The sequence below is a fragment of the Ictidomys tridecemlineatus genome, chromosome 7, assembly GCF_052094955.1.
Source record: "Ictidomys tridecemlineatus isolate mIctTri1 chromosome 7, mIctTri1.hap1, whole genome shotgun sequence".
NCBI classification, from domain to species: Eukaryota; Metazoa; Chordata; class Mammalia; order Rodentia; family Sciuridae; genus Ictidomys; species Ictidomys tridecemlineatus.
In genome coordinates this window covers 7207547-7226484 of record NC_135483.1, presented here as the reverse complement: position 1 = coordinate 7226484, position 18938 = coordinate 7207547, and the positions used below count along the sequence as shown (strand labels likewise).

At 49.0% G+C, this 18938-nt stretch overlaps 1 protein-coding gene across 11 annotated transcripts in view; it reads left to right on the top strand.

Annotated features, from left to right (window-relative positions):
• The window catches only part of LOC120892879 (uncharacterized), a 30727-nt gene extending 15107 nt beyond the window's left edge, over nucleotides 1-15620 (top strand). For 9 of the 11 annotated variants that reach the window (XM_078016674.1, XM_078016671.1, XM_078016672.1 and 6 more), the window contains 3 exons: nucleotides 8024-8086; nucleotides 8202-8300; nucleotides 9220-15620. In XM_078016674.1, the coding sequence (XP_077872800.1) occupies nucleotides 8024-8086; nucleotides 8202-8272 (134 nt within the window). In that variant the 3' untranslated portion in view covers nucleotides 8273-8300; nucleotides 9220-15620. Of the gene's footprint in view, nucleotides 1-733; nucleotides 3742-8023; nucleotides 8087-8201; nucleotides 8301-9219 lie in introns of those variants that run through there. The other 2 variants (XM_078016675.1, XM_078016676.1) reach the window with 2 other exon arrangements.
• The last annotated feature ends 3318 nt before the right edge of the window (nucleotides 15621-18938 follow it).

Here is an 18938-nt window from a genome sequence, read left to right as displayed (position 1 = left end):
TCCCCTCACCGTCTGCATCATCAGGCTCCAGTGCCCCTCCCCCCGTCCAGGATGCCTCCTCCTGTGACTGTCCTCCCAAGGCCCACACAGCCAGGAACCAAGGTTAGAACCCAGGGCTCTCCCTCTCCATCTGTCCTCCTTCCTTCTGCAGGGCCCCGTCTCCAGCAGGCAATTCAGGCAATTTCATTCCATTCTGGGTTCCTCCACTGTAACTGGCAGGGACGAGGTTGGGCCAGGCCGCTGGGGAGTGCTTCAATTGGTGGTTAATGTAAAGGGATAGGTCCCTGGTGGCTTCTTGGGGGAAATTATTTCAAGATTTATTTTCAAAATGTAGAGGAAACAGGCCTTGATTCTGGGCAGCTAATTACGGCTCTGACTGCTAAGTCGTGCTGATGAGATGACTTCAGAAGAACAAGTGCTCTGCTGAGCCCCAGGGCGGGCACTTCAGGCTGCCCTCAGGGGTCCCTGCTGGCTGCAGCGGGCTGAGGGAGGGGACTCTCAACAGGACTCCTCGGTGCTGTGCATGGAGAGAGGGTCTTACTCCTCAGCGGTGAACTTCAGAGTGAGACAGGATGTCTGTGGGTACATGCCCCAGGCTGTGAAGCTCTGCAGAGTTAGCCTTGACTGGGGAAGACAGAAAAAATGAAATAATAGAAAAAAAAAAAGGATTTGTCTTTTTGAAGTTACTAAGTGTAAAATTGCTGGTCTCCGACCAAGGCTCCCATCACCTTAGGTCCCAAGGTGGTCCAGGCTGGGTGATGGAGAAGGACCCTGTGTGCGGTTCCTGAGGTCTCTACCTCATGATGACGTGGATTATGAAACTCTGATCAGAGCCAGGGGACACAGTCCTCATTCGGGTCTGCAGATGAGCCACTGGAAACCTTCAGATGTCCCTTAGCTCTTGGGACTCACATTCATGCTTTGCAAAATGAGGAGATAGAACTACTGCTCTATCTTCCAAATCATAACATTCTGGGTATTCACCCACTGCTTGTTCTCTTATGTAATATTTTTCTTTCAGTTTACCTTGTCAATCCTGTTTTAAAACTTTGCCGTTTTTTTAAGGAATGATAAAATTGTGGGTTTGATATGCTAATGACATATTTTCTAATTCAGTCATTCAGACATCGCATCTGGCAGAGTGTCCTTGGCTGAAAGCGATTGGAAACCATTGCAGCCATCTTTAACAGAGAGAGATTTGGGGGAAGGATATTGGGGTCTCATGGGGATTTTGGAAGCTCGAAGGCCATTCTGGTTGGTCAGGCTGCAAAGCACTGCTGTGGTCCTGCAGCATAAACATGCCGGTGTCTGCAAAGCCCCACATCACAGCACTGCCACCACCATGAGCTATCCCCAAGTCACCATGCCATATGCTCAGAATACAAAACCATGGGGCCTAGACCAAGTCACATTTATCTACCTTGGGACAAAATTGGGGAAGATAACTGTCTGGTTCTTTGGACCTTATTAGTAGCCTAGATCCCTGGGAATCACACAAAATGGGAGATTCCCAAAGGGGAGAACCAAGCACTAAATGAAAGACAAATTGAATGATGGATAGCAAAAGATCAAAACAAATAAAAACTCTCCCAAAATGGAAAACAACTGACTAAAATAAATACATAATTATGAAAATATTCCTTCATTCATGTCCCATAGCAATGTAAGCTCATGCATCAATCACTGCATGCACCACTCTTTAGCCTTTTTTTCAACTTTTAGGTTGACCTTGTATTTTTATCACATTTTTGATGCGTTCAGACTGCCATGCTCACATGCATGTCGCCAGGAGAAGTAGCAAGCAGCTGAAAATAAGGAAGAGCCCAAACCTCCTAGTGACCTTGAGATCTCACTATCCTTTGATCTGAGTGTAAGTTCCTGGAATTATCTGGGACAGTCAATGGTCAAGACGTCATCTCATGCCAGGGCTGCAGAGATGCCATGTTCAGACAGGGCGTTAGAGATACCCAGCTAAGTCGTAGTGTATTCTACTCTTCTTACACCTCTATTTGGTAATTCCTATTAAAATATTAGCTTTGGAAGGGACCTTACCAGCAATCCCATTCATTATTGAAGACAAAATCCAGAAGTGGGTTATTCAAAATTACCTCCAAGAATGGTACACTGGCCTGGAATATTCTCGAACCCGTTCTGAAGCCCATGATAGACATTCTAGTTCAAGTATTAGGGCATTGCTTCTGTCTTAAAATGGCCCCATTTCCTTTTTAAAGAAAATCATTCCACAGTTACCTGATACAGAAAAGTAAAATAATTTTTTTCTGGCTCCACAGACATTAAATACATGTTAATGCATAGTTCCTTATTAATAAACAATGAATGGTTCCCACTTATGCATGCATGTGCAAACACATGCCAAAGGGAGAAATTAAACAGCTTCAAATATTTGTATGTTTTGGTACAAATGTGCATATTAGATATTAAAGTCAAAATCCAGGAAGAAAAGGGTGAGAAGTTGTCGGGTAACCATCAATTTTAAACCAAGGGATCTCAAAGAAACAAAGGAAAATAAAAATAAAAGAAACGAAACAGTAAGCTGGTCAAATCTTGGAAAATTTTGATTCAAACTCCGGATGGTTTTTGCTGGTGGGATGACAGCAAGAGTGCACTTACCAACAATTCAGTGGCCTCGCCATGTGACGTGCCTTGGATGTTAGCCATTGTGACACAAGAAAGAGCTGAAAAGCACTGGCTGTCAGTTATTTTCTCTTGCTTCTGCTTAAATCCTGCCACGTGAGTGAGCCTGGGGGAGCTGGTTGGAGGATGAGATTTTCTGTGGACAAGAGACAAGATATTCTAGTTGAGTCCTCTTTGATCAACCAGTCCTGACAGCCAGTGGGACTTGGCAGCAGATGACAAAAGTCTAAAGGAGTAAGCCCTGCTGAGCTTAGTCCCGTTGCCTCCTTACGAACCATAAGCTAAATAAGTGGTTGCTCTGAGTTACTACAAAGAAAAAGCTGACACCGTATGTGTTAGTCAGCCCTACCTTACTACAACAAAATATCTGAGGCAGCTACTTTATAAAGAGAAAAAGGTTATTTAACTCACAGTTTTGGAGGCTGAAAGTTCTCAAAGTATGGACTTGGTGCCTGCCCCCTGGCTGCACCACCTCACGCACAGATGGCAATAATGGGAACACATGCAGGAGCAAGTGACTGATCGAATCCTGAACCAGGAGCAGAGAGGCAGGAAGGCTCCTCCCAGGGCATGCCCCCAGTGACCTGAGGACCTCGAAGAGGCCCCACCTCTGCACAGTCTTCAAAATCCAACCTCCAGTGCCTCTTGTTCTGTGGAACCTGTGTGTCCTTGCTAATCCTGGTCCCTTCCTCGGGCTCCGTAAGACATTGCACACGACTCCACTGCAGCCTTAGCAGCACACCCACTGTCACTACTGTTTAAAAATGACCTGAGCAGCTGTAAGGTGACCTCCTTGAACACAGGACTGTCCGCTCCGGTTTTTCATCCTTTGGGGATAGCATGCAGCCGGGCTCTGATACCCATGATGAATTAAGGAATCAACTAACTAGACATGCTGGATGAACTTCAGAGAATAAATTTAATGCAATTTGTACTTTGTGTAAAGCCAAATTTATGATTCTCCACGTTTGGCCTGTTCTCTGAAGACTGCTCTATCATCACCCACATTCTGTTTGTTTCTAAGGAGCCTCTCTTGGTTTCAGGGCAAGCAGCTCATAAAGGAAATAAAAAAAAAAGTTGGTTAAAGTATAAGAAAAGCTGAGTCAAGTCTGTTTGAAGAAATGAGCTTAGAGGAAGCTAGAGGCTCTGAGCAGCTGAGCCGTCAGACTGACAAGAGCCCCGAACCCCGGGATCCAGACAGGACAGGCTGGAGTGCACCTGGGCAGCTACCCCCAAGCCCAGGGGCGTAACAGCAAACAGTACTCTTTGCTTTTGCTGCATGAACCGTGTGGGTGGGCAGGGTGGTCCAGTCAACCTGGTCCCTCTGGAACCTGGACCCACAGAAGCTCCATCTCAGCTCCTGCAGCCATGATCTGAGGGTAAAGAGAAACGGTGGCCCTGCACTGGCTGTCAGAGATGCCATCTGGGAGGGACACACTGTATTGATGCCCCCATTTAGTTGGTTAAAAGAGGTCGTGTTGGGGGGCCTCCCTCCAATGCCAATGACTGTGAGGATAGTGATCTTTCCAGAGGACCTTCAGTTCTCAAAAGGTACCTGACCATGACCTTCAACAGGGGATTGAAAGTAGGTCTCAGCTTCCTTCAGCCGGGTACAGGGCTTTTCCACAGTTGTTTCAAAAGGCAAGACAAAGTTTTAACTGCCACAAGTAACAGAAAATGAAAGGGTGGCCCAGGCACACCTCAACCCTGTACCCTCTCTTGGACACGCCAGTGAGCTGTGGCCATCGAGTGTGCCAGGTTGCCGTGGGGGGATATTGGGTGCTGTGCAGGCAGAAGGAGGGACACTGATCTTGGCAGGGAGCAACTGGGGAGCAGATGTGGTCATCACCAAGCGTCTCGGAGGATCTACTGGTGTTGCCCCTCAAAAGGACAAGGAAGATAAGTGTCCTCAGGGGAGGGACAGAGACAAGGCCCCTGTGGTCATGAATCTGGTCCATTCTGCTTTAGTCTGACCTTAGAATTTTTGACAACTCATTTGCACACCTGTGACCTGGAGTAAGCACCTTCCTCTCTCTATTCCCTGTGTCACCCTTTACAAAACGAAGAGTTGCCATCAAATCCCATTTGAAGAAAGAAACTTGACCATTGGATGCTGAAATTCACCCAGGATAGCAAATTAGTAAGAACAACTCACAGTATTTTGAATAAGAAATACAGTCAGACCAAACTCGTCTTATAAAAATACGATCCGACTTGAGGGATATAGGAATTAATTTTGCTTAAAACATGGCAGTGTCCAAAGACCAGCCAAGTCCATTTAAAGAGCAGAAAAGAGAGTCCAGACCCAGCCCAGGAATTTCAGAACTTGTGAGAAGACTTTCATTTCTAATCAGCAGGCAAGGAGTGAGAATTCAAGAAACAGTGCTAAGACGGTTGAATAACGACTGAAAAACTTGTTCTCTTTCAAGTCACGTCATAGGTAAAAATAATATCCCAATAGTGTTAAAGATATGTTTTTAAAGTAAAATTTGAAAATTTTACAATAAATTTCGAAGAACAGTTTTTATTAACATAGATTGGGAGCATTGTCCCAGAGAAGATTTAAAACTTTTGACACCATGAAGAAAAGACTGACATATTTGATATAAAATGTTTTTTTTAATTCCTTTTTTTGTGAAAAACAACATAACAAATTTAAAAGTGACAAGTAAGAAAAATATTGCAATATACATTATAAATGATTAATAATAAGAATATATACAAAGAGCTCCTTGCAATCAATTATTAAAACTCTTCATAGAAAAACAGGCATAAATAGGCATAAATATAAAACAACAATTAATACAAGATATATAAAACACCAATAAACATCTGAAAAAGTTCCCAATCCCAGAAAATATATCAAGCCTGTGTACACTGAAGTAAAAAGATACAATTTGCATTAAGATGGTAAAAAATAAAATAAATCTAGCCAATTAAATCCAGGGTTACTGCGTGAAAATGGATATTCTCATTAGATGATAGAAAAATTCACCTGGTTAGGAACATGGACTGTGCCGCCAGATGACCAGGGATGATGTCTTGTTCTGTGTGACTTTAAGTCAATTGCTTAACCTCACAGCTCTATTTTTCTGATTTTTAGCATTGCCTAGGCCTTAGAGTTATTGTGATGTTAAATATGATAATCCAGGGAGAATGTGAGAACAATTACCGCCGACACAAGGTGAGTGCTCCCAGATGATTAGCTTTTTCACTGTCAGTGAGAGTCTCAAAACTAGGAATGCATAGACAATATCATGAAGAAGCAGGCAAGACCAGTGGACTAGGAAAAGGAGATGAAGAAGGGGGAGGGAATGTTGAATGAATTTAACAAAATCATGCCATGTGCATGTATAAATATTCCACGGAAATTCCACTTTTATGTACAGGTAGAAAGCACCAATGAAAACTAAATGAATAAGTGAGTGAAAGGAAGATGGGTAGAGTATAAAAAGGAGAATAGAAAGAGGGAGGAGGGGAGGGAACGGCGAGAACAGGGACTGAAATGGAGTAAATAAAATTCCATGCATGGATGATTTTGTCAAAATGAACCCAAGAGAATGTAGACCTATAATGCTCCAATAAAAGGAAAAAGAAAAAAAAAACCACTTGTGTAATTTAATTTATAGGAATTTGTCTCATAGAAATAACCACCTAAGGGCATACATTTATTTTTACAAGAACATCTTTGTCAATATTTTAATGGTAAAACATACAGGACAACTTAAGTATTAGTTAAAAGAAGAGGAGTGACATAGAGTGTGGCCATGTCCTCTTTAGAAGGTTATGCAACTGCTTACAAAGAACAAGCTTTACTTACTGAGAGAGATGAATCACTGTATATAAAAACAAAAGGACAATTTGGAAAGTCTTTGTAAAATGTAATATTGGTAAACACATTAACAATCTTGCCTGATTGTCAGTAGTAGTTAATTTTGAGGACAGGAGTGGGTTGGAAGATGCCAAGACAGATTATAACTCTTGCCTCCATAACATTTTTATTTTTCCACAACAATATGTATTTCTTTTATTTTTTATGTATTTATTCACTCATTCTTTTTAGTTATACCCGGCAGTAGGGTGGATTTTGACATAGCCTACACACCTGGAGCACAGCTTCCCGTTCTTGCGGTTGAAGGTGCTGTGGAGTTACACTGGTTGTGTATTCATATATGAACGTAGGAAAGTCCTGTCTGATTCATTCTACTGTCCTTCCCATTCCCAGCCCCTCTGTTTCCCCCCACTTTCCCTATCCAATCCAGTGAACTAACAATATGGATTTCTTTATTCACTGAAAACAAGATTATTAAATTAAATGACTGAGCTTCATGTTCTGCAAATAGAAGTTCTTCTCTCTCAGTGCTCCAAGTCTTTGATTTTATTCCCAGGTAATGGGGAGCCTTGGATGGCTTTTGAGGGGGAAACTGACCTGTCAGGACTACGGGATTCTTGAATGAGCCGCTCTGGTCTCTCACTTCCCTCACCTCCTCTCTGCACTGTGTGCGCGTCTCCTTTATCTTTGCCACCCGGCAGTGGCTGTTCTGGGACGTTTTCTCTCCGCCAAGCTTTCAACGCTCAAGTTTATTTCTCTCCTAAGATCTTGATTGTTTTCCTCTTTTCTAGTGAAACCGGCTTCTGATACCACTTCTGTCTTACTGCTTATTGAGCTTCCTGAGAGGTTGCTTACAGCGGAGAGTTTATTTGCAGCCAAGAGGCTGAGGGGCGGAGGGAGGAGGGAGGCCCTGTGAGGAGTGCTGGGGCCAGGTACCAGGTACCCTGCTTACCGCCAGCCTGGGACTCACGGTCCCTGAGGCTCAGTTGCCACACGGACTGTACAGGGTGTCAGAGCAGGTGGTCTGAGGCCCCATCCAGTGGTGACTGTTACAGGGCAGAGGCCTGAATGTAGGTCCCCTTCCCTAGTTCTTGGGATCACACCAGAAGAGTTTCAGACATGTCCCTCGGCATAGCAGGCGTGAGTTTATTAGGAGTAGGGAAGCGGAAAGGGGACAGACACTCTCAAGGCAGAGACTGGGTTCTCTCAGGAGGATGGAGCACCTCTCCTGCTCTCCTGCCCACAGTTTTATTGGGGGCCCAGGGAAGTTTTCATAAAGACCTGCCCAGGTCCACCTCTTGACCTTCGACAGCAGGGTGACATGAGGCTTTTAAGTGCCTACTGTCATGACCACTCTAGGTCACTTGGGCGCATGTTGACCTGTTCTAATTGGAACCCATTCCTACAGATTTTATGATTAGGGTGAGTCACCCTTATCTCCCTGCGTTCTGTGGTCCATGTACGGGCCTTAGAAGTCCGCTCTTCTGTGTATTTGGTGTTCTTATCTGCATTTTGTGGCCTGCCTTTCTCCTGCAGCTGGAGGTAGTTTGCTGAGAAGTGTAACATGTCCTCTGGACTTCAGCCCAGGCAGGGCTGCAGGTAAACTGCTTTTAAAAAAAAGAAAGCCTGTGGGGGTTGCAGAGTGGGCTAGGTTTACAGAATCATTCCCCTAACCTCATGTCCCCACCACTCACGTCTGTCTGTGTCCTATCAGTGACCATCTCAGATCCCAAGGCAATCAGGGGACAACAGAGCTCAAAACCATGGCTCAAGAGAAGGAAATGAGTCCTGAGGAGCAGCTCCGAATTCTCAGGTAAGGAGCTCCAGACTCCTGAGAGAGCTCCCTGGCCACTGTCCTAGGCTGCTGTCGACCAGCCATGACCAGGATCTCCCGTGACATGGGGCTGAGTGTGAAGCCACCGTGGGCTCCCAGAGGTCAAAGGCCTCCTTTCCCGCTGGAAAGAAATTAAGCACTTTGGCAGGAGGCCTGGGCTGGGGGCTGGGGTGTGCAATCAGAAGCTGCAAAGAGGTGGACCCCCACACCCTCCAGCCAGCCCAGGGCCCTCCCTCCACCTGCACCTGTCCAGGGGGGTCTTCTAAAGAGCTGGTCTGGGAGTTAAACGGATCTGGGCTCAGAGCTTTGGTGCGCCCCTGGCTGTGGCTGCCTTTGTGACAGTTCTAATAGGACGTCTCATGCCTTCACGGGAGCAGCCCAGTGGCTCACGTTCTTTTCCTCTTCCTGGCTGGGCCCACCCTGCCCTGGCCCTTTCAAAGCCCTTCCCTGGTCCTGGTCCTCCCCCTTTCAGGGCGTCCTGCTCTGCCCCTGAGGCTAGTGCACCTCTCCTGCGCTCCTGCCCCTTCCTCCAGTTCCTCTCATGAGGGACCTGGGGTTCTTTCTCCTTCCCTATCTCCCATGGGAACCTGAGTGACAGGTGGGATGCAGCCCTGCCTGTGTGTCTCCACATACACACGGGCACCGAGGCCACAGTCGTGGACTAGGAAATCCAGCGCGCCCTAGAGAGACTGTACCCAGGGCACGCTCCCTCTGGCGGTCAGCTCCTTGGGGCTGTGGAATTTGCCCGTGTCAGACGGCAGGCACTAGTCCTTGCTCTGCAAAGATTGTTGCTCCAACAGTAAAGGAAGTCTTCAGAGATACGCTGTCCTATCAGTCATTTACATCTTAGTGTGAAGTTGGCGGCACGATTTCTCTCTCGTTTCTCCTCTTCTTCCAGCTTGCTCAGGTCAAGCATCAGTGTGCGGTAGAGAGGAGAAGAAGGAAGAGCATAAGGAGAAGCTGGCTTTTCTGCAAAGACCAGTTTAGCCCCTGGGTCCGCATCTCAGATGGGCTTCTCCTCCAGCTCAGAGCTTCTCTTCTGAGCCTTCTGCTCTCCTCTGGCTCCTGGAGGGTAGCACCAAGCAGGCCCTCTCCCGCACCGCACGGACTCTGCGACTCTGCGACTCTGCGTGGGGACTGCCAGTGGCAGTGCCTTTTCCTGTTTACGTGCCAGGAGACAGAGCCCTTATTTGGAGGAAAGTGTGAACAAACAGACCCGAGGCAGTTTCTTTCTTCCTTTCTTCGCTGCTCCCCCTGAAAGGCTGTCACTCCCGCACCCTCCCACCCCTTCCTCAGCACAATTCACTGCAAGGACAAGCGCAGGGATCACAGTTGCCATCTGAGTGTGGCTTCACTACTGGCAGCTCTGGTTTCTCTCTGTGTGAAACCACCCCTCTGCTAGGCAGCCCTTTCGCACAATGCCATGGATTCAGTTAGAGGCTTCATACGTTTTTTTCAATGAACAATGATGTTTATTTTTATTGAAAGCATTATTAGATCTACCCCCAAAAAAGTAGATTGCAGGTAGATTCAATACGAACACGTAAAGAAACATAGAACATTGTTTTAGAACTGAATCAGAGAATATGGGGTTGCATTCAAGACTAGAAAAGATTTCTTGAAAAGGCTGAAATTATAAGAAAAACCTGAAAGTCAACTATTTTAAAGTCTGAAACTTCTGTGCTATAAAAGAGACCCTGACAAGCAGAAAGACAAGTTGAACCGGAGAAATGTTTGCAAGGTATAAGAGTGACAGAGTATTAGAATGCAGGCTATGAAAAGAGCTCCTCAAAATCAACATTAAAAAGGTGCCTCCTAATTGGAAAAGAGGCAAAGAATACCAGGTGATTCACCAACGGGAAATATGAATGAAAAATAAAGACTCAAAATTCTGATTGTGCCGGGTATGGTGATGCACTCCTATAATCCCATTGGCTCTGGAGGCTGAGGAAGGAGGATTGCAAGTTCAAAGCCAGCCTCAGCAAATGTGAGGCACTAAGCAACTCAGTGAGACCCTGTCTCTCAATAAAACACAAAATAGGGCTGGGGAAGTGGCTCAGTGATCAACTGCCACTGAGTTCAATCTCCGGTACCAAAAAAAAAGTATATATATTATTCCTATGTGCTCGGCTGTGAACCCAGAACCAAGCACATGCTCCACTGCTGAGCTATATTCCAAGCTCTGGGTTTCCTACTATTTCAGGAAATGCAGACTTAAATGACAATGAGACAGCACATCAGCCTGATAGTGCTGACACACCTAGCGACAGATATGGGAAAAGGAATTCCTCACATTCTGCTGGTGGGATTTTAAAATTCTACAGCCACATCACAGTCATTTGACAATATTTGACAGATACAATGCAGCCCACTTTGTTGACAGTGGACACAGTAGCTGCAGAAACCCTGAGACCAGGCTTTGGAAGCACGACAGGAGGCCATGTAGATTGGCCACCCAGTGTGGAGCTTTATTTCCGAGCACATCCTGTCCCCACCCTCCTGATCCCTGGAGAGCTTCCTGGAGGGCACCAGGAGTCCCTGTGAGGCAGATGGGCCTCTCTTCCCTGGACCCTGTGGCAGACATCACAAGTCAAACCCAGATGTCACTTCAGGACTCTCCTCCTCACAGTGCACCTGGAGCAATGACCATCTGCCGGGGCAGAAACCTATGTGACAGTATGAGAAGACAAAGGCTCAGCTTTGGGGCCAAGCCAGTGTGGTCTGAATCGTGGTTCCTCTGACGTGCTGAGCAAGCTTGAGGACTCCTTAAATCAAAGTATCCCTCCACACCTGCGGAGAGCCCATTTCTACCTGCTTCCTAAGTTCATGTGATCATTAAGGTTACACATTATGGAAGCCTGTGTACTGAGTGGGTGCTTAATCCTGTCTCTCTCCTCCTTCTCTGGTTGTGAGCCTGCTTCCCCTCTGACCCTCGGTTCTCACTGTCTAAAACGGGATCACTACCTTTATTCTTGCAAGAGCATTTTGGAGACTCAAAGTTCTGACACCCTGTATCATAAGAGATAAGCCATCTAAGGTCAAAACTATTACTGTGACCCCTGCCCTCCTGGCTTTCCTCTGCCACAGTGATACTCAAGCGCCCCCGTCCCATGGTCCACCTTGCCTCGGTTCCCTTCCATCCTCTGGCTCATTTTGAGAATCTCCAGGGTAAGCTGGGGAAAGGGGTTTATCTTGAAGCAAACCAAAATGCTCCCCCTACGTGTGGACCTGAGAAGAGGACAGGCGCGCTCCTCCATGAAGCAGAGGCCCAGCCACCTGCCCTCTGGGCTGGCTCTGGCACGGACATTTGGGAGTGGAGGCCAGAGCCCAGGTGTCCTGGTACAGCTCCTCCATGTCTGGGCTTCCCTCAGCCCCTCAGCTCCTTCGGTACTCCAGCGGCCACACGTCCCCTCTGCATCCTCTAGGGAAGGAGCAGAGCAGACGAGGCCAACCAGTGACATCTTCCTCCCCAATGGACGCCATCAGCCCAACAGGGTGAAGCAGGGGGAGCCCAAGGCCGTGGATCTGAGGATCCTCCTCTCAGGACGGAGGGCCCGTCCTGCACTGGAGGACCAGGGCCTCCCTAAGTGCCTTCAGCTGTTGATCCTCCTCCGCCTGGCCCCGTCTGTACCAGAGAGTACAGAAGAAATTCAATAAAGGTCTAAAACCACGGGTTAGAAACCCTCAGGGAGGACTCCCAGGTCCACAGTTCAGGGTCACCCTGGGTGGAGGGACTTAACATTATTCACCTACAATATTTCTTCTCATTTGTAAATTGGGGATAACAGTGCCCCCTGCTCACAGTGCTGTGAGGACGTGATCAGGGACTGCATTCATATAATCAAGGCAGCATTATGAAGTCTAAAAGCACAAGTTGTCTCGCTATGTGCACTATTGGAAATGACAGGGACCTGGGGGAAGAGAAAGAACAAATGCTCCCAGGTGCCAGGTCCCAGGCTAGAGGCCTTATATGTTTTCCATGTTATGCCCCAGAACTATTTTCTATAGCACGGTGAACCCTTTTGCATGGTAGATATTAAAGTCACAGGGGATGAGGAACTTGCCCCAAGATGATCAGTTGGTATGAAGTCACACACATTAAATTGCAATATCTTTGCCCTTTCCTCCCCTCGGGAGGGTCTGATTGGAAACCCATGAGCGAGGTGTGCAGCTCCCCACCGTCTGTCTTTTACAGTCACCCCAGGGCTTCTTAAACACACACTTTCTGGGATCCTGGTTGGATTAGAGTCCACCGTGACCCTGTGTTTTTAGCAGGCAGCCTTGGGGCAAGCATGAGCCTCCAGGTTTGGGCAGCAAGGCAGGTGGGATGACCTCTAAGTTCCCTCCACCCCCAAATTTCTAAGTATAGCCTCTTGAGAAAGGAGAGTGAAGGCTATTACCAAATTACGAGAATAAAGTGCCTGGCTAAGAAAAGGCTGGCACTTTTTAAGGGATGTATAATTAAAGCCCAGAAGATTAGAATTCCTTTAAGAAATGAGTAATACAGAGAGGAAGGCACAGCCCATACAGCTTCCTGAATGGCTGCTCAAAGATTTATGGGCAAAGGATAAATCAGCCCTGATGAGAGAGAAGGTGTGTCTCATCGCTCCCATCTTGCAGAGGAAGGCGAGGTGTGCAGAGGAGGAGGGCTGGCTGGCCGGCATCACGCCAGGCACCAGGGCCTCTTCCTAGAGACAAAGAAGATCCCCTCCAAGGGAGTGGGCAAGGCCTGGTTGTCCTCAGCGGCTCAGGGACTTGGCATGCCGAATTCTTTATAGGGCCAGGCAGGGTTTTCTTTATTCTCTTCCCTTCTTCCTTCCTTTCCCTCTCTCTCTCTCTCTCTTTCTTTTCCTTTATCACACACAGAAAATGAGCAAAGGAACTTAGAGTAATTAGGAGGTAATGAAGTTGTCAGAATAAGCTATTGACCAAAGAGCAGACAAGGGAGTAGATGAAAAATTTAAACGTTTCTAATTTAGCCGACGTGGAAGCCGCACATCCTTGGGCCATCTGGGAATTGTCCTCAGCGCCTAACGAATGAGCTTTTCTGGGCAAAGCAGGGAACGTCATCGTCGGCAAAGGACGGAGGAATGGAAGCAAAGTCCAAAATAGTAGTAATAGAAATAGCAATAGAAATTAACTAGTAATAGAAATTAAAATTAATCCCTTACATTTTTATCCACCTTGGCAAAGCTCTTCAACATGTCTTGTTCAATTTGCACGGAAACGTAAGAGGGAAAATACATCTGCAGCTCTAAGTGTGGTACCTGGAAGTCAAGTAAAGGCAAGGTGGCATTCAGGGCCACTGTGCCTGCTATATGGAAGATGGCAAGTCACACCTGTTTAAAGACAACACCTGCTCCTTTTGTCACCAGGAAAAAAAAACATTTCAGTAAAGTATTGCTAACTTTAGAGCAAGGCAGGAGCAGGAACTGGGTAAGAGTGCCAATCCCCAATGACCCGGCCTTGGAGAGCCATGTGTTCGGTGGCTCCTAAGCTCCGGACATTCTCACCTCGTGGATTTTAGCCCTGAATTCCGAGCGCCATCACAGCTGACCCGGGTCTCATGCATCTCACAAGCTTCCTGCAGCCTCAGCCCTTCACTCTCCCTCCCCACCCTCAAGGCTCACTGTGTTGCTACCTTGTACCCAGGAAAGCTCTGGTGGCTTCTGCCCAGTTAGAGCAGGGCCTCCAAGAGCACCCAGCAGGGCCAGCTCCTCGGGAATCGAGGAGATGTGAGGGGGCAGGAGGAGAGCCGGGCATGCACGGGGCCCAGTTCCTGAGCTCCAGGGCAGTTCCACCTGAACCACGTGCCCTGAGAGTGCAGCTGGCCTCATTTCAGCAGAGGGAAGGAGGCTGAGATGACCAAAGGAGGAAAGAGAGCAAATGGTGTCTAAGAGAAGTGGGCTTAGGAATTCCTGTTCAGTCCCAAAGTCCTTCCCTCCAACCCAGCATGCACTCTGCTCCTCCTTCAGCTCCTGTGAGGCTCACCCTGAAGAACTCCACTCACCCCAGAGCTTGGTGTCATGTGTCCCAGCCCCTGGCCACCTGGCAGCTGCTCCTCCTCCTGAACCATCCTCTTGTCCCTCCTCTGCCCCGAGGTCCACCCTTGCTGTAATCCCTTCTGCTTGATTTTAGTCTCCCCCACTTCTCCCTCATTCACATCCATGTGGAGAAGCCGTAGCTCTACTATGACACACCTACTCCTCTCCTGGACCCACTAGGGCATGGCAGTGGACAAACCCACAGCTGTAGTGACTGCTCTTATCCATCTATTTCTGTGACCACAGACCTGGGCCTCCAGACGTCTTTGTGGCTGCCAGGCAACTCTCCCCTCCTCACGTGTCTCCCTCCCCTAGGAGTGGGCCTGCTGGGTGCTCCTCCCGGCCTCCGCCCTCCCCATGAGAGGCTCTCACCCACTTACCTAACAGGGCAGAAGCCATCAGAGCTTTTCCCGGGAGAGAGACAGCAGGAAACAGTGAGGTAGGCCCAGGGGAGCCGTGGCATTGGGGTGGGGAGGCATCCTGAAGGGGCTGAGGCCATGTGAGGCCTGGGAGACAGAGTCTGTTCACGTCCCCGCTAGGCCCCCACCCACAGCTTCTCTCGCTACCAGCTCCTAGCACCTCCCTGGCTCCTTGTTCTCAGGGGGTGGCATTGCCTGGCTTCCCTGAGAACGCTGGGGCTAGCAGACCTCCCTGTACCCACTCTGCCCTCACCACCAGGGCCCTGGCATCTGCTCCAGCCCTGGCATCTGCTCTCTTCCTCCCTCACCTGGGGGTACCTGCAGCCTGCTCTTGCTCCTCCACGGTGACTCTGGTCCCTTGCTTATCTCTTCCATCATCTGTGTAGACCATCCCCTGCACCTGCTATGCAAGATTAGTGAGTTCTGGAGCTCTGCCTACCATGTCAAGCTCAGGATTAATAATATTGAATTGAACACTTAAAATTTTGTCAAGAGAGTGGATCTTAAGTGCTCTGACCAATAAAGGGAAAACAAAAACCAACCAATAGGACAAGGAAGAAACTTCTGGAAGTGATTGATGCTAAGTTTATAGCATGGACTGTGGCAGGGGTTCCTGGGCTGGTTCCTGCCAATCATACCTTAACCATGTGGTTTAAAAATTCCTCCTGCTAGAAATGTGTCAAGTGGTCTCTCTTTTCTTGCTTAAGTCCTGAATGATTCAGTTCTTGGAACAAGGAGTGAGTTTTATATGGTTTATCTTCTACCCTCCAGCATAAGAAGGTTTTTATTTTTTATTTTCTTGTTAAGGCATCTGATTAAATTTATGATAATCTGAAGTCATTCTCAACACGGATTCTGCTTTTTAAATCAGCTGAAGATATGAAGAGTTGTAACATAAATTGCCCCCTCCTTCCTGTTCTTTCACGTCAGTGTTGATGCCATCAGCCTTTGTCCTTCTTCCAGAGACTGGGCATCTGCTTTGGTCCAGAGAAAAGTAATCGATGCTCTTTTGACCATAAGCAGAACACCTGGGTCTGGAGTGGAGGTGGGAGTGGCCTCTAACTGGGACACCAGATGGCCCAACATGGTGCCTTGTCCCCTCAATTTTGGGCTCTGCTATTCTAGAGGTTTTGAGCCCCAGGGAAGAATGGTTCCCCAGGGGACACAGCACTGGTCAGTCTAGAGTGGAAGTTCAGACTGTCAGCTGCCTAGTTGGCACCCCTCTCGTCCCTGAACCCACAGGTCAAAGAGTTCCCTGTACGACATGGTGAGGGATCTGGATGATAAGATTTGTCACAGATGGGAGCAGGGAGCTATGCCTTGAACCTCAGTTCTGGGCATCTCAGGGAGCTCCTGATAAGAAACAATGGAAGAGGGCAGTGACCTGGGGAGGAGGGCTGGCTGCAGACCAGGCCTTCAGGGCCAAGAGTTTGTACCAGTCCCCACTCCCGGAGGAGGAGGAGGAGGAGGAGGAGAAATGCTGGTGGAGACCCAGGGGATCGCACATGGGTGTGCTGAAGAAGGACTCTACAGAAACCAACCATAGTCCTGTGACCAGGTGCAGACACAGGAACCCAAGCAGCTGAGCATGTCTTCCTCGAGTATTCAGCAAACAGAGCTTATTTTTCCTTTTCTTTCCTCCTGCCCTTTGTGTGAAGACAGTAGCTGATGCTTAATTTCCCCCTCAGAGCCCAGGCTCCCAGGCCAGATGGGCCTCACCCAGCCCTGAAAGGTCTGGTCTTGAGAAGTTTGGGGAAACGGAGGCACCTTGTGGCCCTTTGTCGGGGGAAGGCGGGAGTGTTTCTTCTGAGTAACAGGCTGTGCTTCTTCCCAGTGTGCCTGGACTCCGCCATCAGGAGAGAGTTAGAAACCCACAGAAATGTGAGGATCCACACTGAAGAGCCAAGGAGAAGGCAGTCCTGTCCCAACCCTGTTGAACTGGGGCTCCTTCCTCCGTGCCTCTTGCCACACCTGGCTGGTCCCCTGGTGCCCCCCTGGAGATCCAGGCCGGCCTTTGACTGGCTCTATCCAGCTGATCACAGTGGGCGGGATGTGTGTGGATTTTAGGAATGAGCCTGGGGAAGAGCGGGCATTTCTCCTTCCACCATCTTGGGGTCCAGCTGCCACATGGGCTATCTGCCCACCTTGGACCCTGCTGTGGGCGAGTCTCGGCCGCCCTGAGAGCCAAAGCCAACAGCCTACTTGGGTTCCTGGCCAACACCCCATGCCCTCGCCTGCTCTACAGCACCTGACGCATCTTGTTAAGTCCCCAGGCACATGAGCAGGTCAGGCTGGTGGTGGCCACCTGCACCCAGGGAACCAGCCTCGCCCCAGCTATGAGCAGAGCCCCGGAGCTGGGCTGGCTGAACCCAGGCCCAATTCTACAGAATGACGACAAGCAAATCAAGCAATCTGTGTGCTTAGGAATGTTGTTCTAATTGCACACGTTTGTGGTGTACCATGTGATGATTTCACACACAGACACAGTGAGTGATGATCACATCAGGAGTCAACATTTCCACTGCGGAGTTTGAGGAACATGGGAGACTTGACACGTTTATGAGGCGCGGTGTGTTTTGACTCCTGTGCACCCTACGCACTGCTCACATCGGGGAGGAGCGCCTCAAGCTCCATATGTGGAGGTCGCTGTGAGCGCTGTGCTGTGGGGGAGGCCCGTGGGAGGACGCTGAGACAGTCCACTGAGGAAGCCCCTGCCATGCTGGCTTGGCCTGGCCAGGCGGAGTGTGGCCAGGGGGTCCCCGAGAGGCAGCAGGGAGGGGGAGAAGCTCTTCTCTGTGGTTGCGGCTCTTCCTGGAAGGACCTTCTGAGCTTCGACTTTGCCAGGTGTTCCCCTGCCTCGTTTCTTTCCCCTTTCCCTCAGCCCCAAACAGGGAGCGGCTCCTGCCGTTTCACATCTCAGTCCCTTTTTCTTCGTTCTTCCACTTCCTGGTGGTGGATGCCCACGTCTTCTTCTCTGAAGGAATAAGTCATTTCTGTTTTGCTGGTTGGACTCTGGACACATCATCCACTGCATAAATAAACTCCCCTGGTCTCCTCTGCTTCTCCTTCTCTTGCTCCACGCCCCATCACAGTTCAGATCTGTCAGTCCCTGGGCCCTCCCTGTCACAGCTCTCCTCAACACTGGCTTGGCCTCAGGGCCTTTGCACTGGCTGTTCTCTGCCTGGGACAGGCTTCCCCCAGCTGAGTGTGCGGCTGGTTCTCTCAGCTCCTCCAGGCTTCTGCCAGGAGCACTTCCAGGGAGGCACCCCATGTTCCTACTTAAATTCCCCCCGTCTGGCCCCCCTTAGTCCTCTCAGTCCCCTTTATACTGCTTCTCCTTCCGTTCCCCACAGGCTTGTCACCTCTGAGCACCCGCGGCCTCCCACTCAGTGTGTCCGTTTCCCATCGTCTCTCTGTCCCTTCTAGGAAGCGTCCCTGGTCTCTTGACTCCGCAGGTCACTGACCTATCCACGTGCCTCCAACAGGGCTGGCGTGTGGCCTCATGGTGGGTATCCCACAAGCACTGGCTGTGGAGATAGATCAGTGTCGGAGGGAGATCCGCTCGTCCAAGTCAGAGGGATGTCCTCTCTCGGTGGGCGAAGCCGACCCGGAAGGCGGAGACCCCAAGCTGCTCCCTGCTCACCCCTCTCTCTGCCTGTTGCTCTTTGGGGCCTCTCCAACCTGGTTTAAAGCTCAGAGCTCCAGGGGACTTCAAAAGCCCCAGGTGGCTTTGCATATGTCACTCACGTTATCTGTCACCATATCCCATATCACCAACGCTGCTGCTGGGTTTTTGGTAGGCAAACAGAAAGGTAGAAGGAAACAGTGTTCTTTATCACAAGGTTTCCCAGAGCACTTAGTAGGCCCACGAGTGTTGTGAATTTCCAAGAGGGACGTGTGTGTTCCCTGAACGTAGTGACCACAGAACCCTTTTCCTATGAAAGTCCTGGGGAGGCACATGCTAAACTCACAACCATAATGACTCTGATCACCGCACACGCTGGACTGCGGACACTTGTCTCAGTCACTAACTCGGAGGGTGCTTCTGCCTTCCGACCAGATCCTCCCTGATTTGATCCTGACTCCTCACTACTCAATTTCAGTGGTCAACTGCAGATTATCTCTTAGTCCTCTCCAGTTCAATTCAGGTCCTG